General features: G+C 42.1%; 1 protein-coding gene across 2 annotated transcripts; it reads right to left on the bottom strand.

Moving 5' to 3' along the window:
• Window positions 1-430: 430 nt before the first annotated feature.
• TCP11L2 (t-complex 11 like 2) lies at window positions 431-15,819 on the bottom strand. 2 transcript variants are annotated; one of them, XM_075274583.1, is made up of 10 exons: window positions 15,502-15,819; window positions 12,382-12,568; window positions 9,961-10,093; window positions 8,072-8,192; window positions 6,881-7,101; window positions 3,462-3,598; window positions 2,400-2,581; window positions 2,129-2,301; window positions 1,850-2,022; window positions 431-699 (listed from the first exon to the last, which is right to left on the bottom strand). In XM_075274583.1, exons 2-10 carry the CDS (start codon window positions 12,539-12,541, stop codon window positions 464-466), a joined length of 1,536 nt encoding a protein of 511 aa, XP_075130684.1. In that variant the 5' UTR covers window positions 12,542-12,568; window positions 15,502-15,819; the 3' UTR covers window positions 431-463. The 2 variants fall into 2 exon arrangements, with proteins under 2 accessions (XP_075130684.1, XP_075130685.1); XM_075274584.1 differs by lacking the exon at window positions 15,502-15,819 and having other exon boundaries at window positions 12,382-15,459.
• Window positions 15,820-23,948: the final 8,129 nt, after the last annotated feature.

The following is a 23,948-nucleotide window of genomic DNA, read 5'->3' as shown; positions in this document are numbered from 1 at the left end:
TCTGTGTGTAGGATGCCAGTAAAGTGAATCTAAAATAAAAAATCATGAAATTATAGATTTCAACCATTGTAGGACATGTGACATAAAAGTGTGTGCTGAGTACATGAATGACAGGTCACATATCGTTTACCCATTAGAAGCTCAGCAATATATCTGTATAAGGCCTGTGCCCAGCTCCAAATGTAAAGCCATGAAGAACCAAGAAATGTACAATAACCATTTCCTTCCTAATATAACTTCATGTCATTCCATAATATATATTTTTTTCTCATCTATCTTCAATCATAATTTTTTTGTCTAAAAATACTGGCATTGCTTTTCTTAAAAACATAAAACTTTCGTTTTCAGTAGGTTCTACTGAGTAATTCTTTATAAAAGCATCTTTTATCTTCATTGCAAAGACTTTCTATTAAAGAGACCATTATTTACATAAGGGGAGTGCAATGATTTATTGGCATCCTGCCTAAGTCTGTGCCTCTGCTTTATCTGCTTGTGGTTGACTGAATAGCAACTTGCGGAAGATATTGGCATAGTAAGGTCCATAAACCTGCTTGTTGAAATTGACAATGTTTGAATAGTGAAATCCAATGAACTCCATCTCCTTACGGACAGGTGTAAGACCTCCAGGAATTATAGGAACATGCTTGTATGGGTAAGGAAGACAAAGGAATGTGGTCAAGTACTCTTGGATCCGTTTTTCTAGAAAATAAAATAGAAAAAAAAAAAATGTGATGAGACTCAATTGAAATAATAATGAAGCAAGTCTTACACCACTGCTTATAGGCAGCATGTTCTTCTCAAATGCACCAAGGGATACTTAGTGATTAAAAGGATGAAATTCACTTTAAGGTGTTGTACGGGATTAGAACAACATGGCTGCTTTCTTTAAGGGTCCATTGAGGAAAATGGTGAGGAATTTGGTGTGGAATTTTCCAAGCTGAAAAAAGCCTCCCATTGATTTCGATGGGTTCTGCTAACTTTTTTTCCTTTAAAAGGGAACCCACTGAAGTCAATTGGAGGCTTTTTTTCAGCATGAAATTCCACACCCAATTCCTCACCATTTTCCTCCATGTGAATGGACCCTTAATGCCCCTCCAGTACCACGTCTGCTTTATACTGCATGTCATTAACGTTCTAAACATTTCCCTATATGTATTATTACTTGCTGCACTAAGAGCTTTATCACCAAGTTCTGTATCTATAGCATATAATCTAAGTGGTGCCAGTTGGCTGAAAAGTCACAGTAGCTAGTCCCTAATGTATCTCCTTCTGGTAAGATTCATAACCTCCGAGGCTTAGATTTGTCATCATAATAAACCAGCTCTAACATGTGCACAGATGAAGCCAGGGCAGCAAATGATCACCTTCCTGCCTGTGTTGATAGGCCATCACCTTCTAACTCTCACATGGTTCCCGAGATGCCTTTAAATATTTCAGACAATGTTTATAGTATGTCTTTGCTGGGTCTCACACCCAGGACATCTGGGATGCAAAGCTAAACCATCATCAGGTGACCCATACACTCATCACTAACTAAAGGATGGATTTTCTCTAGCAATAAGCCTTAGTAGCAATATTCTACTTTATAGGCACAAACTGAGACTGTATATACTCTATATACTATACTATACACTTTGTGCTCAGAAGGAGAACATTCCCTTCTGTATTGAGAAAGAAAATTATGTCAGAAATGTGTTTAGATTAAAAACTCCCTAGTTTGGAAACAATTCTCTTCCACATGACAACCCCTTTAACTGTGAGTATTGCTGTTAATAAGCCCTGTATATACTGCTATACAACGCTGAAGATGGCTAATGTTCAGATATGTATAACACTGTGCCATACATACCAATTAGGTTGTAGATAGGCTGACTTTTCTCAGTCAGGCTGCAGATCTGTCCTTCCAGGACACTCTGAGCCTCAGTGCTCAGTGGAGATAATCCTCTTTCTGTCAGTGATTTGTTCATCTCAAAGGATATTTTGGTACTCAGGTCTGTGAGAGCCTCCTTTAAGTTGAATGTTCTGGAAACAACGGTAAATGGTAAATTTATAACATTTGCATGAAACCGTTAAATGCATAGAAATAAGAGAATTAGTATAATGGTCTCAGCATTAAAATATGACTTACTTGTTTAGGCCTTGAAGAAGAATGGCTGTGATTTCTTTGACATGTTCAGTAAATCCAGTAGTGCTTACAGGGCCCATGGCATTCTGGGTAAGAAGACATACACATGCCACAAGTTTAACCTGCTGCAGCTTGTACTTTAAGTCTACAATACGCAGGTCATCTGTGAAGAGAGTCTGGAAAGGAGACAACATGCAAGCACTAGTCAGTATTTTCATACACACAGCAGGACTATATAAGTCAGCCGGTGGTGCTTCAAGCAGGATCGGCTTACCTCCGGCACAATGCTATTGTAGTCCATATCCAGAAGTTTTACAAAGCCACTGTTTAGCACCAGTGTAGGGCTCAGGTTGTCCACAGATACTCCATTTGCACCAGATGTGCTCTCTTGAGATTTTGCCTCAATTGCATCTTTAAGAGACTGCTCAATCCATTTGGTGGTTTGATTCAGTGCATCTACATTAAGATAAAACACAAGAAGCTTAAGGTGTGGGAGACCTTCCTCAACAGATGTCTATTAAGCCTTCACATCTACATAATTTAAATCAAATCCAGGACATAGTAGGATTCCCAGATCAATCCCGGGTCCTTTCTCCTCCTTCTGGTGCCACTGCTGCACATTGCCAAGATTTAGTTTGTAAGGGCACCCAGAAGTGGAGAATACCCGGAGTAAGTGGCATACTTAAAGAGGACCTTTCACCACATACAGTTTTTAGAATCTGTTAATATATGCTGCTGATTCCAGCGCCGCTGAAATTTTTTCTCTAAATTCCACCATTCCTGAGCAAACAGAGTTAGTCTTGGTGCATGGAACAGTGTCAGAGATCAGAATTAGAGATGAGCGAATACTATTCGGAACAGCCGTTCCGAATAGCACGCTCCCATAGAAATGAATGGACGTAGCCGGCCGCTTTCATTCATTTCTATGGGAGCGTGCTATTCGGAACGGCTGTTCCGAATAGTGTTCGCTCATCTCTAATCAGAATCACACCCCTTGTCTGCTCCTGTCTGACACCGCCCTCCTGATAGTACAGAGCCTAAATAGCACATCAGGCACCAAAAATAACAGCACTGATTGCTCAGGAATGGTGGGGACTAGACAGAAAATTTCAACTGTGTCAAAAATCAGTGGGCAGCATCTATTAAATGATGTAAAGAACTGGACTTGGAAAGGTGGTGAAAAGTCCTCCTTAAATACCACATTTTGGACTGAATTCTTTCTTTAGGGGGGATGTTAGGGTGCAGAAATTATTTAACTGAGGTCTAATTTACTAAGGGACTTGAGAAATAAGCAAACCAATGTTGGGCCATAAAATGAAATAGAGATCATACATACCAGGTGATTTTTCAAGTATTTCCTGGAACTTTGCTCTTTCATATTCTGCTAACTGTCGTTGAAGCTGTGGTCGAATATTATGGATAGTGTAATTCACCATATCCATCTTCATGAGGTCCAGAACATGGAAGACATCCCTGATGTGAAAGAGGGTAAGAAATGCAATAATTATATAAAGCAAAAACAATAAGTACAACCTTCAGGGACTAGGCAAGACCTTCATGTGCGTGATTTCATGACTAGTATGGAAAGCCAGGTACACTCCATACTGCCATCTACCACAAAGATTATAACAACACAAGATGCATTTGATTGAGAAGTTCGATGCTTAGTAAATCTAGTATCCCTCTACTTATATTGTATCCTAATGCTTTAGTAAAAGCCTATAAAGCATTCTGTCTTTGATAGTCTGTACAAATATTTTCTGACCCTTCAGTTCTTAGTATGACAACATGTAGAGTTTCTAGCTGCTGCTTTGTCAGGATTGAAATGCTCAAGACTGTAGTGACAACAGCACAATATGCCATGCCCCATTATTTTCTATAGAGAGTGGACATGTTTTTGTCCAAGAACAAAGAGTTAGGGTCCCTTATTTTCAGTAGTTGTGGGAGGGGGGTTAAGAGAAGACGGGGTCCTAGTTATAATCTAGCACCCCTAAACTACTGGCTGTGTCACAATGATCTGTACAGTTGCTCATGGTCCTTCCATGGTCTAGGGTTTATAGGGCGCTAGATGGGGATGGTCGCTTCTTATTACCAATGGGACACTTTCTCCCCCGCTCCATCTTCTTCACAGGTGCTGGACCTGTTTAGCTACTGTTCAGTGCCTACAGCTGGGGACAGCGGAGAAAGGGGTCAAAGGTAAATCATGCAACCACCGCTATCTTGCTTCGTATAGATGCTGGGTCAAAGGCTCTGCATGGTTATATAGCTTACAGATGGGAATCTAGGAACCATTAACCAACATGGTATGAGCATCTAGATTCTAGACTGTATTCTGCTTATAGACATTGCTGCTGTATGATCACAGATCATACCCAAGTATGTACTAATATATCAGGGAATAGTAAATATTATATTATATAATAAGTGTACTTTTCATGGCTACCTTTGTATCTTTTCAGGCAAAGGCATTTCTGTTCTGTTCTCACATGACAAACTATAGGGGATTTAATTCTCACTGCTACACTACATATGGGATCAACCCTACTCAAAATAGAAGAGTATTAAAGAATTGGTATCCGGCTACAAATTCAGACTGAATTATAGCAGTAAACAACAACTATCTTCATCCCTTTAATTTGGTTGGTGGGTTGTAAAAGATAAATGTTTTTAATACTAGTCAAATATAGAGAGAGAAACATGGAGACTGAACTTGCTTCACACAGGACAGAAATACACTTGCAGCCCTTCTGGCGCTCCTTTTATAAACTGATGAGTACAACGCTATTAATAACTCTGCGCTTAGGTGTCCAGATGCGACCTTCAGGCTGTCGGAAAGTCCAGCTTGTACACTTATGGGTCACTAACCTAGCAGCAAACTTACTTTCCCTGTACCAGTACAGCAATGGGAATCACAACATACTTTGTTTCTATATTGTAAATGATATTATATTTATTGTCACAGGATATTGTCAGGATTATATTGTTGCCTAAGCAACTTCTAACACTAGCTATGTGATATGCATGTGTGATCATTGCTGCACTTTTTACTCTCTCAAGACTTTGCGGTTTTGTCATCATTTTTATAATTAAACTAAGAACTGCAAGCACAAAAGCCACACAGATCATGATTACATCCCTAAGACAGCTGCTAGTACTTGTCAACACAGACTGCAGATACAATTCAGTAGTGGTCAAAACGGTATAAGAACTGTGTACAACACAACTACTTGTTTGGTTGCTATTATGTGCAAGTCAGCTGCTCCAACTAGACAACTCCTTCCCGAACTGAAGACAAGATCGCAACAGGCCCGACACATAAAGCTCTCGGCAACCAACTACTATTATCAAGGGAATCTGCAGTTACATGGTGTTACATGATACACATCCACATTACTTGTTACACATTCACATGGAGTCCAGACAACATAACAGAGGATATACAGAAGGATGTTGTCCTGATAAGACAGATCATGTGAATTGATAATAGCATGGACTAAAAAAGTGCCCAGTCTACGAAGTATAATTTATCCTGGGTTTTCCAGGACTATTTTTTTTTTTCTATGACACCTCATTAAAGATGATCCATCATTATCTGATCATTGGGAGGACAACACCTAGCCCCAGCACAACTAGCTGTTTGGGACTACTGCTGCGATCTGTATTATAGAGTGTATAGAGCTGGATGCCGATGACTCTGAGCACTGTATAACGCTTGTGCAACATAACTGCAATTCTGAATTCTGCTGTACACTGTATAGCACCAGGCCTTACAGCAGTCCTGAATAGAGATGAGCGAGTACTGTTCGGATCAGCCGATCCGAACAGCATGCACGCATTGAAATGAATGGATGCACCTGGTACTTCCGCTTAACCCCCCGTGTGCCGGCTACGTCCATTCATTTCAATGCATGCATGCTGTTCAGATCGGCTGATCCGAACAGTACTCGCTCATCTCTAGTCCTGAACAGTTATCGATGTAGAGGCCAGGTGTCAGATATTGATGGCCCAGCCTAACAATCATTAAAAAAAAAAAAAAAAAAAAGAAAAAATAATGAAAAACCCCTTTATAGGCTGGGACTCGTGTTGCAGAAACACAGCTTTTTTTCGTTGCAGATTTTGCTGCAGTTTTATGAGCCACAGCCAATGATGTCTAATGGGAAATATAAATGAAGCATGTATACTTTTACCTTCTGCTTAATCCATTCCTGGATTTGGCTCAAAAACCTGCAGTAAGATCTGCAACAAAAATTGCATTTCTGCCACTTGGGCCATCAGCCTTAAACTGCTATGGTATCATCTAACTTTCAACTAAACTAACCTCCAGTTATGCTATGTCACCACTCAAAGTGGTTTTCATCTTTGGGCCATTAAATACATTTTTATCAATGAGTTGTCACAGTAGTGCAGGACAAGACAGGTCCTCTGGAGCAGGAGACACTTTATTGCTGCTCTCCTGCTTCAAAAAGATGAGAATTCTAACACTGAACAACTTTCTATAACTTCCTCAGGATTCCCTAACAGGGTATATGAAAAGGAAGTTTCTAAATTTGCCAACTCCATTATTGTGTATAATGCAAGAGCAAACTGGAGCACTTCTCTATAACAACCCACCAGATATGAACCTTCTAAAGAGTTAAACCAAAGGGCAATTGACCATCATAGACAACACCATGAATGCCAGGCAGACAGTAGTCAGGTCTGTAAAATTTACCATTTTCAATTTTCTGCAATGTTAAAATAGAAGTGTGCACTAACCTCAGCATCTGAACAATGTCTCCACTGGCTTTGAGCTTCTTAACATCATCATCTCTAACAGGAGCACATAACTTTGACATTATACTGATGATGTAACTGCCGAGCTTTGGAAGATCTACTGCATTATGTTCAGCTTGTTGTCTTATTAGATCCACGTCTAGAACTTCACAGATTTGGGTCCGAAGTCGATTTGTACCAGGAGTTAAGAAGGAAAGTAGAATCTGCAATACATGAGATGAAAGGAAAACAGCATTTAATGTAAAGTGTTGTAGTGAAATTGTAAAAACATATACACTGTCTACCAATAAGTATTTGGACACCCATGTAAATGAAGATATCTGCGGTCATGATGTACATCACGCCTTGGTCCCAAGTGCATGGTAAACTCAATGCCGACGCCTATTGCACTATTTTAGTGTGCTTTCTACATTATGGCGGTTCTATGGGTCAGACCAATGTTACTTCCAGAATGACAATGCCCGCTGTCATGTAGCGAGGTCTACCATAGCTTAGTACAGTGACAATCAGGTTAACAGACTGGACTGGCCTGTCCAGAGCCCAGACTTGAACTCTATCAAGGTGGTTCGCTGAACTAAGCGGTGCAGCAGCTGTCCAAAAATCGGTGAAAGAACTTATCTGTCTTCTCTAAGCCGAATGGAATAAAATACTACTAGCCTTCATACAAGGACTTGTGGAAAGCATGCCCCGGAGGGTTGAGGCCGTAACTGCCGCTCGTGGAGGCTCTGCCCACTATTGAATATGCATAAATGTTTTTCTATTCTACCACAGGTGTCCAAATACTTATTACATAGTTACATAGTAGATGAGGTTGGATAAAGACATTAGTCCATCAAGTCCAACCTATAACCCTACAATCCCTACAATGTTGATCCAGGGGAAGGCAAAAAACCCCATGAGGCTCATGCCAATTGCCCTATTTCAGGGGAAAAAATTCCCTCCCGACTCCAAATCTGGTAGTCAGTATAAAACCCTGGATCAACGTGTCCTTAAAATCTAGAGTCCATAACCCATAATATTGTTCTTTTCAAGAAAGGCATCCAGGCCCTCTTTGAACTTGTTTAATGACTCCACCATCACCACTTCCTGGGTATTGGTAAACAGTGTATCTTCATACAGACAAATCTAAGACCAGACCCACAAAACAAAGAGAATCAGCTTGAACATAATTACCTCTTTTATCTCGTCAAACAGCTTGATGGCATGTTCATACTCTGGGGGATCCTCCTTAAGATCGGATTCCAAACGATCCCAGAACGCTTTGTGAACAATTTGCTTTACTTGTCCTTCCAAACTGTGAAATATAATATGAACATTGCAGATCAGAGAGGGTGCCAATTCAACTATTTGATACTGATGACTTATCCTAAGGATAGGTGATTGATGCTGTGACACTGAGGCCATAGATTGTGGAAGAATTGAGTATCTGTTGCTGATTTTGAGGTATTTTTTTGAGCCATAGCCCAGAATGGATTTAGTAGAAGGGAGACGTGTAAGTGCTTCTTATGTTTTACATTCCTTTTGAAGCCACTCTTTGCTTTGGCCCAAAGAACTGCAGCATAATGTAAAATAAAAAGCACGTTTTTTGCTCAACGTGTGGCTTTTGCATAACTGTGTACTGAAAAATTGCAAATTTCCATGCTTATTTTTTTCCAAGAGCTCTTAAATTACTACAAGCCAACATACTGTGAGGAACTGACACATAAAGTATATTAGAACTACAAGGCTCCATTAAACTTCACATGCTTCAATCCACTTCTAGGTCTTCAATAAGCAGGCTGGACTCTGGTATATGTACAGCTATTCAAAAATGTCACCTGTAAATCATGGTATAGAAGCTGTCCCCATAAATCGAAAGATTGGCATCCTATCTATCAGAGGTCTGTTCACAAGCAGAACTAGTAATACATATGGTAGTTCAAAATGACAAAACTTGTGTGACTTGCTAGGAAAGGCGAATACTATTTACATCGGCATTGCCAGGGAAACATCAGGAAGAGTAAGGGGTTAAATAGAGGACTGTGAATAGCCCCACTATAAATCTACCAGATCCATATTATGAGAGACTGTATACTATCTCTTGCATTCAGCTGAAAGGGACATGTAAAAGAGGTGCTGACTAAGTTTGGCTGTTCTCATGCAATTATTATTGCTAGGGGAATAGTTAGCAGCTGAAAAACAGGGCTTTAAGTTTCCAATACTGAAAACTCTGGTTCTGAAATGTGTATAGTGGAGTTCTCAGCACCTAATAGGTTCAATCATTATGGAAATACTAACGAAAGAGAAAGGGTTAAACTATATACACTATGTACTATGTATAAACTATGTCTGGCACTCAGGTAAGCAGGTCATCTGGAAGTGGTAGTGTGAGCTGTAGTCTTTCACTCAGCCAACGACAATGTCTTCGGGGTCTCAGCAATGCTTACGGTGTCTCCTCGAAGACAGGTAAGCAATGGACATTGATACGGTTCTTACTTTTAGTCTAGCACATGACAAAGTGAAACTAGGATTAGTTTAGTAAGTCATTTAAAAGGCCAATCCGAGAGTTTAAGAAATTAAATAAGTTGCAGAAAATGTTATGAATAAACCACCTTTACTCACCTGTTACATCGAATGCCGCTCCAGCACGGTTTTTCCAATGGGCCTGCCAATATTTACTTTTCTGAAGCAATGATGTGTTATACCAGTACAATTACTGTGGCCAATCACTGGCCTAGGTAGTCATGTGCTGTACATGTTAGCCTTAGTGGGGCTTGTGGTCATCAGGGGCCATTCACACGAAGGAAAATGGTGAGGAATGTCAGCACCGAAAATAAAGCCTCCCATTGACTTCAATGGGTTCCTTTTTCTGCTAGGTGTGAATGGACCCTCACTCTAGAAAAATAAAGACTAACAGGGACCATCCAAGCACTGGAGCTGTGGTCAAGGATTTAATAGGCAAGTAATATTTTAGAATATTTCCTGCACCTAGTTTAATTTCTTAAACTCTTGTACACGCCCTTTAAGTCAAAGCCTGCATGCAAAACAAAGCACATACAATAAAACCAACAAGATATACCTACCTGTTTTTAGGAGGATCTATTGTATTGAGATGGAAGTTTTCATTGGAAACAATTTCGTGGGCTAAATATAAATTGGACAAGTTCCTTGTGGTTGCCATAACTTCATCCAAGGTTGTTGTTCTTGGTGGACTTGCTAGTAAAAAAAATATAAAGCAAATAATGTAAGTAATAAGGTGCAAAATAGAGAATGGTAGCCATATCTGAATGTCTGGAGGGTCATTAAATACCACTGAATTGTTTAAAGTTAGTGTTTTCTTGCATGCGAGAACTTAAAAATGGCCAGACATCAGGTTTACATCTCTGGCCTTCTTGACAGTGATATTACCTTTAACTTCTATATGATATGTGAAAGGAATTCTTCATAGTGATTGTTGGGGCTGTTACTAAAGTCCCATATACACACAGGGGTATAACTATAACAGGAGCAGCAGTAGCAGTCGCTACCGGGCCCTGGAACTGAGGGGGCCCCAAAGGTCTCTCTGCCACATACAATATATCACTATTCTAAATAACACAATGGAATGGAGGCCCCACCACAGATTTTGCATTTGGACCTATGAGCTTCCAGTTATGAAAGTATGGCTCTGCATACACAAGGAAAATGTTGATTAATCCACCATTTTAGCAGAATTGACGGACTATTTCATGTGTATATGAGCATCATGACTGATGATATTGGAGGAAGGAAGGATCAGGCATGTGGAATTTCAGCACCTAACTCTCTGGTTCTTAGGGAATATAAGCCACTACCAGCAGGGTCTTATACCTGATTACTTTCCTCTTACCATTGACAAAACAGGCATGCCCAGCAGAACCCAGTGTGAATTTGCATGGGGAATTAAGAAGACATTGAAGGAATATGGGCATTTTGATGAAGCACTGCGGCAAAATATTGTTTGTTCCCTCCATTTGAAAATGAGCCTGTGTGTAATGTAATGTAACTTAACAACTCTGGTAGTTTTATTGTGGTTATATGCTCCCCTCTGGAGTACCGACTTCCTCTTTGCAACCTGATCAGAGCCTCAGTCTGGCTCCATAGAACTGTACACTGTTTATTCTTCAGTTCATACAGGAAACACTGTGTGCACGAGCAAGTTATTCAATAACATTACAAACAGAAGGGACAAAAATGATTTTACTGCAGTGCTTCTTTAGGCTGAGGCTCCACGTTGCAGAAAGGCAGCTTTTTACAATATGAATGGGAAATATAAATGAAATACTTCTATATCTACCTTCTGCTCAATCCACTCCTGGCTTTGGGGCAAAAAAAATGCAGCAAAACCTGCAAAAAAACCCCGTTTCCGTAACATGGGGGCATTAAGCCTCAAAGGGGGATTTTTTTTTTTTTTGCTGGCCTATCCTCATGATAGACAAATAAAGGGGTTGTCTAGTTCTTTTCTTTTTTTATTCATGATCTATCCTCAGAATAGGTCACGAATTAAAGATTCTTGAGATATTGACACATGAGATCCTTGCTAGAGATGAGCGAGTACTGTTCGGATCAGCCGATCCGAACAGCACGCACCAGAGAAATGAATGGATGCACCTGGTACTTCCGCTTTGACGGCAGCTGGCCGCTTAACCCCCCGCGTGCCGGCTATGTCCATTCATTTCTATGCAAGCGTGCTGTTCGGATCGGCTGATCCGAACAGTACTCGCTCATCTCTAATCCTTGCAGATCAGCTGTTAAAGGGACAGCAGTGCTTGTGAGTACTGTGGCCCTTTTACTAGTTATATTGCACATAGTTTGCTTCATAAGTGGCTGTGGATGCAATTACAGGCTCCCGTAGAAGTGAATGGGACAAGGCTGCAATTACATTACACAGCCACTTTGGAACAAATAATGTCCAATGTAAACAGTGAAGGGGTCAATAAAAAAAGGTGATCAATAAAAAAACAAACAAAAAAAAATAAAAAATGGACAACTCCTTTAATAGCTGTTTGGTGCAAGGGCTGAGTGTTGGCCCCTCCACCAATCAGCTGTTCAGGACTGCTGCCAGGCAAGATACTATACAGTGTACTAAGCCAGAGGCAGGGCTCTGTACATTGTATAAAATAGACCATCGAAAAAATGGCTATTAAAAAAATCTTGGAAAAGCACTTTAAGTCATCATATGGACACATCTTGAGGTCAGCTTCCAAATATTTGTCGGATCTGTCTGCAATGTGAGCACTGTTCATTGCTAAGTGACTTTAGATAATTATGGTCTTCTGGACAAGTCCAGTCAGCCATGTAGTGCTATATAATAATACGACTGCCACATGTTTAAACACTATGACAACATGTGCACATTCCTTTCAGCAAGCCTCTATGATTACCAATAGCTGTATAATAAATAAGATAGAACCAAACTATATAAATATAATCTTATTTGTCATGGTGAATATCATTATCATCAGCAGCAGCTATGGCCGACTTACACACAGGAGAAGCATGTTTGCTGGACGAATCGCTGGTAAAACTTTCCCGTGGAGACTCGCTGTCACTGGATGAGCAAGCCATACTTTCCGACAGCCGTGATCCATCAGAATCGCTAAGCTGGTCTTCATTTCCAAAGTGTTTCTCATCACTGAATGGCATTTTTGTATCTACAGACAGTATATATACCTGTGCCAATAATCACACAATGTTAACAGGGTTGTCTGATGAATAAAGTGCCAAGAATGTATTACGACTCAAGTGAGATGATCCGCGATGCTGTAACTTCTTCATTCCTGTGGCTAGAGTTATTAACAACTGTTATAAGTGGTAAATAATATATACCTAGCACTTGAAAAAAAAAAAACACACACTAAAAATCCCAATAATCACAGATATTTATTATCAGGGACATCAACAAAAGGCTTTGTTACAGTCTGCGAAATTGTGGACCTGCTGCAATGCAAAGTACAAATCTGCAGCAGAAATTCAAGGTTCAGCATTGAATTTCAATGTAGTTACCTTGTAACCCTAACCTAAGGGGGTATGAAAGATTCAGCTATCAAAGGCGTGTGCTGAACTGCAGCCCAGGATCAACTAAAACACAGGATGCGTTGTGTGAACATACACTAAAATATATATGAAAGCTGTCAGAATAGTCTGTAGTGGGCAAATAAGCTGCTGGTATATTATGGCAACAGTTCATCGCACTCAGAAGGAAGAGGCCATCCTTCTGTGGTAACATAAGAAGTTCTGTCTGTGTACTCAGGAAGGGTGGTGTCAAAAAAAGCTCACAGTGTCCTGGCTTAGCATCATTTACACCAGTGAGAGTAACTATAGCCCTCAAACACGTCTACTCCACTAAAACCTTAGGATTTGAGAACATGAAAGCACAGACCCTGAAGAAAATGTAAAGATCATATATAGGTCAGATCTATAGTGCTATATATAAGGTGTCTACCTTGGAGAGTGGTCATTCAGCACCATAAAGCCTATGTTCACATGTGTTGGATCTGCCATAGACAAACCTGATCTTGGTTCTTTGTAAAACTAAATATCAAATATCTGCTACAGATGTGCGAGTGGATCGGAGCATGAACTAGCCCCATTGTAAATAAATGGGGCTAACCTATAGCTTTTTCTGCTGCATGTGAATGGTGCTGAGTAATGTTGACGGATTTAGAAGAACAGCTATTGGCAAAAATAATTCTGAATAACCCTTTCATGAATGACAAATGGTAACAGTTTTAGCAGAGTTTGCTTTAACAATATATTCGCCAACATAACAATACTGAAGGGAGACTTCGTTTTAGGGATAGTTACTCTTATCTGCTATGCCCGTGAGAAAACTTTCCACATGTATTTTGTCTAACCACAGGTTAAAATAGAACCACGCTTTTTCACACTTAAACTTGCCCATAAACATTAAGCAATTCCACCGATACCACCAGCTATCCTGCTTTGTCTACCTATATATTAATGGACCATACGAATTGTCCAAAAATATATTAAGACCTGACTGCTGGGCGTCCTTGGCACAGAACCAAACATGGATTTCCACCAGATGGTTATGTGTAAACATGAGAAAAGTCCTCCAAAGTCTCTGATTTTGGTTGGACTGGTTGACTCTCTAATGTGTATGAGGACATTCCGATTATCTCGAGACATCAGGATAATATTTTTTTTGTTCAGGTTATTCAAATAATTTTTGTGTCTTTTTTCAGTGATACAAGGAGTTTTATTTTTTAATATTGAATGTTTTTTTTTATATCGGGGAAAAAAAAAACCCATTGTTTTGGAAATCTTTCATGTTTTCATGCTACTAAAAAAAATTAAAAGTAGTTTTTAATCTCAGTTATGGTAATTTATTTGTAGGTGACACATTACTTTACACAAGACTTTTATACAGTAGATCCTGTAGTTCCCAATTCCGGTGGATCACATGGCCACTGGGCCAGAAGGGGAGCCTCATCATGGCAGCTGCCATAGCGGTGTATACAGTGATGTGAAAGACAAGTATGGTAAAATATTTCTGGTAAGTCTAACAGCTGGATCCTTTCTTATGCAGCTGGTGATATCTTCAAGGATGTACAGATACGTCTGTGCATAAATATCAATTGCCTGAATATAGTGAATTGGAATCTTTCTAAGGGGTTTGTACTTGGTTAAGAAAAACATGCCTGTTTTCTCATAGAAATAGCACGCCAACTATCCATAGGTTAAGTCTGTCTCAGTAGAACTGAGCTGCCAAACCCATGGGTCCAACAACCCAAGCAGACATGTTCTTATCATCCTTGTATGAACCCTTTCAAGAGGACTTTGACACTTCCACCTCCTTTGCAAACTTCAATAGATGCTGCTACACTGATTCTGGCACAATTGTAACTATTCTCTAGCTCCCACCATTCCTGAGCAAACAGTGCTGTTTCTTTCGGTTCTCAATATGTTAATAATCTCTACTGCCAAGTGGGCGGTCCTGGGCTGGGGAAGACAGCTGGGAACCACTTGGGTGGGGATCATATTGAGCGCTGAAAATAATGGCACTGGTTTCTGAGGTAGGTTGGGGGCTAAAGAAAAAATTCCAACTGCTCAGAATAAATGGTGCGGCCCCTACTGAGAAACACAAAGAGCTGGTGAAGGTGATAAAAGATTCGCTTTAAGTGAAGCTTTATACAGGCCAGATGGATAGGTTTACATGCTGATTTTCACGGGATCCCTGGAAATCTTATCTGATGCCTAGCCTTTGGGGGCAGCTAGATAATGTACTGATAGGTTGGCTGTATACCCCTGGAGGAGGACAGCAGTGTCTGAAGTGTCTGGCAGACTCTTATCTCTTTACTTTGAGTTTCCCCCAGTTTAGTTCTCTATTCTCTAGGGTAAGATCTAGACAATGCATTAGAAACAATGGATCCCAGAATAGTTCCAAGCCATAAAGCTGGAATCCTACACTGGCTTGATTGTGACCATTCACCTTGGATGGAAAGTGATAGGAAGCAGCTGGCAGGCTGATCGTATGCAGTGCTGACCTTACAAGGCAAAGCTCTCCATGTTGTGGTCGGCTGGCATGTAGAGACATGACTAGAAGTCAGCTGGGACTTGTAGTCTCCGCAGTGGCCACCTACCTGTCACTGTGCAGAGCAGATATAACACAGTGTTATAGCAGAGGTCAGTGTGTTGTCACTGCTCAGGCGCTGGACATGGTGCAGTAACAGATCAGCTGTCTGGTGCGATGGTCAGGTCCAGGACATACGTGGAAGATCAGCCAGAAGTGAGTGCAGAGTCTCGGCCGGAGTGTAGCGCCCCCTGCGGTGACTGTTAGTCTCGCCCTTACTGTACCTCAGGTAGTGAGCACTCGCCCTGACCGCAGCATATACAGGTTGGCTCCTAGCAGACCTGATGTTTTTGTTCAGCTCACAGCTGATCGTTGGGGGAGGTGTGGAACGTGCCAAACAAAGCACATGGACGACTGTCAATGTGTAACGGCTTCTTATTGCTCTCATTGACCAGCGTCACACGGAAACGTATCTCTCCACATTTACTGGCAGTTATAGATGGAGGTGTTACTGCTTAAACACGTGAACTAGCTGAAAAGTCATCGAAAAGTGAGAGAATGTATAATGGTACGGTCTGGTGATGACGTCACTTATTTACGGAAGTATTCAGCCACTGACGAAACGGCCCGCCCCCTCTGAGCGGTTGCTAGGGCAATGTTTTGCTGTTCTTTAAACTTAGACACGCCCCCTTGAGCGTTAACTCCATACGCCTGCAGATTAGAAACTGCACACATGTGGGGGCGGGGATTGTGGCTGTGCCGTTGTACAGTGATAATAGAGGCCGTGACCTGGGGCAGAGGGGGAGACTGCGCGCACTAAATACCCGCCACTGCCCGCCTGTCCTTCTCCATAGAGGTCTATGGGTGAGGCTGGACTTTATGTAAACAAGTAGTGAGACTGAAGATAAGGAGAACAGAGAAGGAAACATATCTCCTTAGATAAGTTCTCCTGGGTTAGAGACTCCACTGCAGAAACCACTGAAAATCAGAGCAGAGAAAAGTCCTACACAGAGGACTCTCAGTATAGAAACATGGACACCCGCCTTACCCCATTATAGTCTCCAGGTTCTGTGGGTAACCACTGTTTTAGCAGTACGGGTCTCTGTTGTTCAACTTCCTCGGCAGAACTGAGTGACGGAGACCCATGTGCAGATGTGAATTTAACGCTAGATTCACAATACTCTTGGGGTGCACTTAGGGACCCAAAAAATGAAAACCCAATCCGTTTAAAAAGCAGTTACCTGCAGAAACCCGTGGACACCATAGAGGGGCTCGCCTGGTTTCCTCCAATTTAATACAGAAATCAATGGAGGGAAAAGTCAGCACTTTTCTCTCCACCTATTTTGAGCGGAATGAGAGACGCGAGTCCCCCGAACGCTAGTGTGAACGACCTTTAAAGGGGTTGTCCCATCACAAGGATCTTATCTATACTGCTTGTTAATGTGAATGTAAGACTTTTCCTAAATACACTGCTTCAGCAAAACTGCTTTGTTTGTCCACTATCTTACTTTATTCTTTTTTTTTTTTTTGACACATCCTTGACTTATCTGCTCATAAGTCAAGTGATGTATCTGCCTGCTGCCAGGAGTAGGGGCTAAGTGCACGGGAGCGAGCCTGGAGGGGGGTAGTTTACACTTTGGGGGGAGGGAAGGGGCCACCAATACAGACCCAGCATCCGCTGTAATAGAGGGTTACATATGCAAAGCCAGCGGCGAGAAGTCGTCGCTTCTATGCCGCTAGCCCTGCCGATGCACTAGGCATCGGACGTACAGCCTTCACAATGTAATATAGACCCGGCATCTGCTATAATAGAGAGGCGGATCCCGGGGAGTGTAGATGCCGGCACAGGTGAAGCCAGCAGCGGCAGGAGCGATGCTGCTATTCCGCTCCTCCGCCCTCCCCTCCAGAATAGCAGCATCGCTCCTGCCGCTGCTGGCTTCACCTGTGCCGGCATCTACACTCCCCGGGATCCGCCTCTCTATTATAGCAGATGCCGGGTCTATATTACATTGTGAAGGCTGTACGTCCGATGCCTAGTGCATCGGCAGGGCTAGCGGCATAGAAGCGACGACTTCTCGCCGCTGGCTTTGCATATGTAACCCCGCCCACCAATGATGCAACAAAGCCGGAAGACAGAAGATTTTACTGCAGCGAAGACTAGCGAGTATGCGACGTGGGAATACCCCTTTAAGCTATATTACAAAGTTTCTTACATTCAAATGCACTATTCATTTATGAAGAGTTGTTTCTAGCTAGAACTTTAACTGTTTCCATCCAGGGGTTTTGTTACCTACCGCACAACCCATGCAATTGTGCGGGGGCTCCAGAGATCAGAGAGACCTCCATACCCACTAATTTTACCAGCAGTATCCTGATTTATGAAAGCCAGCCACAGGATTATTGTTTGTGTACTATCCTGGCAAAACTGGGTGGTGTGTTTTTTTTCTGTAATCAGCCACTACCTATAGGATTATTCTAATAGGTAATGGCTGATATTATACTCGTCATTTCGCAACAGGCCTCTGTCCTATTCATGCAGCTCCAATCAACACTGCACATTACGTATGGATGTCACATCTTGACACTCAATTGTGTGGGGCCATAGGGGGACAATATACTATGTTGGGGACATGAGAGGAATTGTAAACTATACTTGTCTATATAAATAAAATGTTTGATTGCAGTCTGTAAGATAACCCATGTGCCTTCCTAGCCTTCGGGCTAGTTCACACGTGAACAAAGGGGCGGATTCTGACAGCGGATTTCGCTTCAAAATCCGCCCCTTTACAATGGTGGTCTATGTAGACCACCGAGCTTTTTTTCCCCGCTAGCGGCGGGCTGCCGCTAGCGGAGAAAAGAAAGGACATGCCCTTTCTTCAGGCGGAAGCCGCGCGGCAGCTCCCTCCTATGTCGGCTCATTCATTTGAGCCGACAGCGGAGGGGAAAGCCGCGACCGCGATGGTCGCAGCAGGCGGGTTTTGACAAGAGAGAGACGCGGCTCACCGCGTCTCTCTCCGTGTCAAAACCCGCGCGGGCAGTTCACGTGTGAACTGACCCTTCCTCTTGGTTGATCTGTGCGTAAACACAAAACAGCAAAGTTAGCTGAACCTGCCAATCTCAGCAAGAGCTGCCAGCTATTTTATACCTATGAGAGCCTCACAACTTCACTTGCTACTTCCCCAGCTGGTGTCAGTGGAAAGAAATCTACCTAATTCTTTGAGATAGGCATTGCCTTTGGTGGCAGCCTTATTCCTCCCTCATTAATAAGAGCAGATATATCCTCAGCGGAAATATCAAACATAGCAACTCACCTTGATGGAATGATTTGATTTTCAACTTCCCTCACTCAGTGTTAACTATTGTACACTCATTAACCAGAAAATAACACATCAAGGAGTTGTTGGAATCAATTGAACCTTTCTATGTGTGAGTGTAATGATGATAAGTGTAAGTTATATCAATATTAAAGAGAAAGGAGAAGTTTTAATGGAGAAAACTGTACAATTGAGAGTAGACTTTAGTACCCTGTTGTACCCTTGAAATACCGTTTTTTACCGGTATGCAAATGAGTTCTCCCGCAGCGATGGGGGCGGGCCCCAGCGCTCAAACAGCGATGAGGGCGTCCCCACCGCTGCCAGAGAAGTGTCTCCTAGCACCGCCTCCTTCTTCGTCCACCGCGACATGTTCAATGTCTTTTTCCGGCACAGGCTCGTAACAGAGCAGAGCAGACTGCGCAGGCGCACAGGCCACGGGAAAATGGCTGCTAACAATACTGTACATCATTTTACCGTGACCTGTGCAGTCTGCTCTGCTAGAAGTTACGAGCCTGCGCCAGAAGGCATTGAAGATGACGCGGCGGACGAAGAAGGTGGCAGCGCTTGGAGACACTTCTTTGGCAGCGGTGGGGACGCCCTCATCGCTGTTTGAGCGCTGGGGCCCGCCCCCATCGCTGCGGGAGAACTAATTTGCATACCGGTAAAAAACGGTATTTCAAGGAACGGTGCAGCAGAGACCACGTCTAAAGGTAAGAGACAAATAGCCTTTCTAAAGGCTATTCCGACGTCTTATCCACAAAAAACAAGGTTTTAATGGTAGAATCCCTTTAACCTCAATTCAAGATGAGCATGGCATGGACATAGGTTCCATAAGGTATCCTACAACAAATTTGACCATGGATATCGTAGCTAGTCCTGTAGATCCTAAACAGCCGTAGATTTCTGAATATGGTGTTCTATCTGGTCCCATAAATACTCAATTGGTGATAAATCTGGAGACCAGACAGATTAAGTAAGTGCTGCAATCTGAGAGAGACAGTGGTGTAAGTACCACCGTAGCGGCTGCCACAGGACCTGGAGTGTCGCTGGGGCGCGCTGGAGGGAAGAAAGGAAAGTGGAGGCAGACCGGTGAGTATACCAGTATACACTCAGTGGCCTAATAATAGTGCCTGCTGGAGTACATCATTAACAGTGTCATGTTGCCCCATAATAGAGATATCCAATACTGGGTTTGGCTATAACACAATCCACACTATCTCATGTTTTGCTTTTTTGTGTTTTTTTTTAGTATGCTACCTACTGGATTAGTCCAACAGCTAGCAGCCAGTGCTTCACTCACCCATCCCAGTTCCTGTCCAGGCCCCTTGCTGCTTTGGCCACCAGGGGACACTACATAATAGGTTCTGATACTAAAGAACCTCAGGAAGTGATATCCAGATGTTCACCAACATCAGGGCAATATGTGCAGCGCACCACTGTGACTAGACTACACCAATCACAGACTAGAGAAGATTCCTCAAGACAGTTTTCTGGTCTGGGTTGTAGTAAATTTGTTGGGCCAAAATGTCTGCAACCCAGCCCGCTATGATGTTCACCTTCTTCTACCCAATTTTGGTGAGTTATGTGTAGAAACAACAATGTAGCATACTTTGGAGCAAAAAGGTATGTGCACCACAGATGCATCACATGTACAAAAGAACACTGATGGAGATGGAATCATATATCCCCGCCATAGTGCTTTTTTGGTACATTTTCTTTTCAAAAGGGAGGAAACATCAATCTTCTGTTTGGATCTACTTCTGCCCCCTTGTGGTCCAAGTAATAAATCAACATTTCCCATTACTTGCCATTCAACAAGAGAAATTTTTTCAAATCCATACAGATTAGATACTTCTGTGCATATGTCATTAGTATGAAAATTCTATTTAGGTCCAGAAAATTCTTTAAGGGCAATTTCAGACACAGCAGAACAATTTGGCTATATGTCACAAATCTGTGACAAACTCACATTGCAGAATGAACATGCTGTGCATCTGAAAATGTTTTCTTTGAGGACTTTTTTCATAGTGAAGCTGTGCCACCACCAGTTAACATAAACTTAAAGGGCTTGGCATGATAATAATGATGACAGTCAATTTACGAATTAATACTTTATCATACTTGATACTGTTTACAATATTTCTAATGTTGCCACAGCCCTATCTTGTTCAGATGGCAATCCCATCCATGCAATGGTGGCAGATGGAGGGGTAATTCACTATATATGGCAGCCTCATCCATAGTATCACGCTACGCACAGGAAACAAGTGCAGGTGTAGTTGAGCAGGGGGAGTGTCAAGTGGAGCTGAAGTGACATCAGAAACATTAAGGCCCTACGTAGCGGGCTGCAGTATAAAAAGAGCTGCGGGCAAAACTGCAGCAGATCACACATTGACCCACATTGCTTTCTGTGGACAGAAAGTACACAGAGTTTTTTCCGGTAAATTCAAGCCCTCATATCGGTGCTTCCATTGCAGTGATGTTTTGTCAACAAAGGTATTGCCACTTACCTGTTGGGAGCAACACCAACGCCCTTGTTGCTCCAAAGAGAACATCTGCTTATTGGCAAAAATGGCAACAGAGGCACCGGTTCACAAAGGGAAAATGCCATGTGTGGGGCTGGGCTGATATTCTGGTGACAGACTTCCTTTAAGAAACCCTGTTCTGGGACATGAGCAATCTTGTCTACCTCTTTCAGAAAGCCTCCATGGCCACATTTTTCTGTTTCATGTATGTCATTAAGGCCCCAGGTTGCAGTTAAAACAGCTTCTTTGGTTGTAGATTTTGTTGCGATTCTTTGAGCCAGAAGTGGATTGAGTGGAAGGGAGAAGTACACTGTCTGCCAATAAGTATTTGGACACCTGTGGTAGCATAGAAAAACAACATTTATTCATATTAAATAGTAGGTAGAGCCTCCACAAGTGGAAATTACAGCCTCAACCCTCCGGGGCATGCTTTCCACAAATCCTTGTATGACGGCTAGTGGTATTTTATTCCATTCGGCTTGGAGAAGACAGGTAAGTTCTTTCACTGATTTTGGGCAGCTGCTGCACCCCTTAGTTCAGCGATCCAACTTGACAGAGTTCAAGTCTGGGCTCTGGGCAGTTTAGTCCAGTTCCTTAACCTGATTGTCACTGTACTAAGCTATGGTAGACCTCGCTACATGACAGCTGATGTTGTCATCCTGGAAGTAACATTGGTCTGACCCATAGAACCGCGATAATGTAGGAAGCACACTGTTATCTAAAATAGCGCAATAGGCATCTGTGTTGAGTTTACCATGCATTGGGACCAAGGCATGACGTACATCACAACCGCAGATATCTTCATTTGCATGAGTGTCCAAATACTTATTGGTAGACAGTGTATAAGAACTTATGTAATTCCCATTCTTTTTCTAGCTATTCACGTCTTTGACTCAAAAAACCGCAACAAAAAAAAAAATCTGTGTTTCCGCGACGTGGGGCCTCACCCTAACTTTCACAATGGGAGTCTGTCACCAGGATTAAGCATATAAAAACAGCAACACAATTACATAGGTGAAGCTCACCTAAATGCAACGTTTCTCTTAAAAATGCTGGATCTCCGTTGAGCAATCCGCAGCAATGATGGTGGCTCCATTGCTCCACACATAAGAAGCAGAAGCCGTAGTTCCAATCGTGTTGTTTCCTACTGTAGTGTGACACAATTGGCGCACTACACCAGCTCTGGGAACCTCAGAGCCCAATTAGGCTGAATAAATGCAAATGGAATCTTTAATAAGAGAAATATATATTATGTTATTAACTGCCCCTATCACTTCTGGGGCATCTTTTCATAAAGGGGTTGTACAGGTAAAAATTGGACAACCTTTTTAACTTTTAAACCAGCTGGGGGCATTGAGAAAAAAAAAATTATACTCCCCTGTCCCCGATGCTCCGGTGTCCTCCCGATTCTTCTGCTTTGGCGGCCTTTCCCAGGTCTCTTCCACAGTTCCGCTGATTGACCACTGAGGCCAATCAGCGGCTTCAGCGGAACTCCAAAATGGGCCATTTTTGTCTGGAGAACTTTAAAGCCTTGTACTGTTTGTGTTTTTTTCCTTAAATGTAAATTAATAAAATGACAGTTGAGTCTTAATAGATGAGGGGTGACTCCCTAAACTCTCTAATATTGTCCAAGCATTACTGACAGTGTCAGATTGGATGGGAACACACCCCTAAGAAAAGAGCAACAGTAGCACCCTATTTATACATTTCCAAGAGGAATAATATAGGAATGTCTCCCTATAGAGTTCCAAGAACAGATACCCTAAAAATGCTATTTCAGGGGAATGCAGGCATTTACTCAAATAGTCATGTTAAGAGAGGTGCCAGTTTCTAGGTACAGTCTATCCATATTAAAGTAGCCATGTCCAGACATTGCAGAAAAAAAGCTGCATGTTTTCCCCCTAAAGGTCAGTGCACATGGAGTTTATAAACTCTATTGGGAGGCTTTTTTTAGAGACTGATTTTGAGGCAGATTCAGCGTAAAAAAAACCGCAGACAACATTATTTTCTATGCATTTGGGGGCAGAATCTGCCCCAAAATCAGTTTCTAATTCAACCTTCATTCTGCATCCCATTGATTTCAATGGGAGGTAGAGAATGCAGCAGGACACTGAAAAATTAGGCTGTGGAGTTTACAATGCTCTGCATCGAATAAAACAAACATGGAAACGAGGTACAACAACGTGTTAAAGTAGCATATGGTACCCCTTAGATTTTGTCTATCACCTTTTAATTGTGTCGTTATTTATGTATATATTTATTTATTTAATAAATTTTGATATTTATCCATATAACTTGAGCATTGTCAATTCATTTTTCTGTATACTAATGCTCTGCATCGGCATTCCACCTTAAGGAGCCAGAAAATGAAGAGGAATTCAAGATGGATGTCTGCCTCAAATTCCTCTTCATTTTTCAACATGTGAACTGAGCCTTAGAAGATTTGAGCTCAGGTAGTGCAGCTCATCTAGGATGGCACATCAATGCGAGCTGTGGCAAGAAGGTTTACTATGTCTGTCAGCAAAGTGTCCAGAGGCTGGAGGAGCTACCAGGAGACAGGCCAATACACCAGGAGATGTGGAGGGGGCTGAAGGAGGGCAACAACCCAGCAGCAGGACCGCTACTTCCGCCTTTGTGCAAGGAGGAACAGGAGAAGCGCTGCCAGAGCCCTGCAAAAT

The sequence above is a fragment of the Leptodactylus fuscus genome, chromosome 5 (genome assembly GCF_031893055.1).
Source record: "Leptodactylus fuscus isolate aLepFus1 chromosome 5, aLepFus1.hap2, whole genome shotgun sequence".
In the NCBI taxonomy this organism is placed as follows: domain Eukaryota; kingdom Metazoa; phylum Chordata; class Amphibia; order Anura; family Leptodactylidae; genus Leptodactylus; species Leptodactylus fuscus.
This window is presented reverse-complemented; position numbering and strand designations above follow the sequence as displayed.

Excerpts from the sequence above, each read along its gene's own strand:
- TCP11L2 (XM_075274583.1), bottom strand. The coding sequence starts at position 12,541 with ATGCCATTCAGTGATGAGAAACACTTTGGAAATGAAGACCAGCTTAGC. Across the intron at positions 7,102-8,071 it reads TGTTTGACGAGATAAAAGAG|ATTCTACTTTCCTTCTTAAC; the intron begins GTAATTATGTTC and ends CATGTATTGCAG. Across the intron at positions 700-1,849 it reads GCCTATCTACAACCTAATTG|AAAAACGGATCCAAGAGTAC; the intron begins GTATGTATGGCA and ends TTTATTTTCTAG.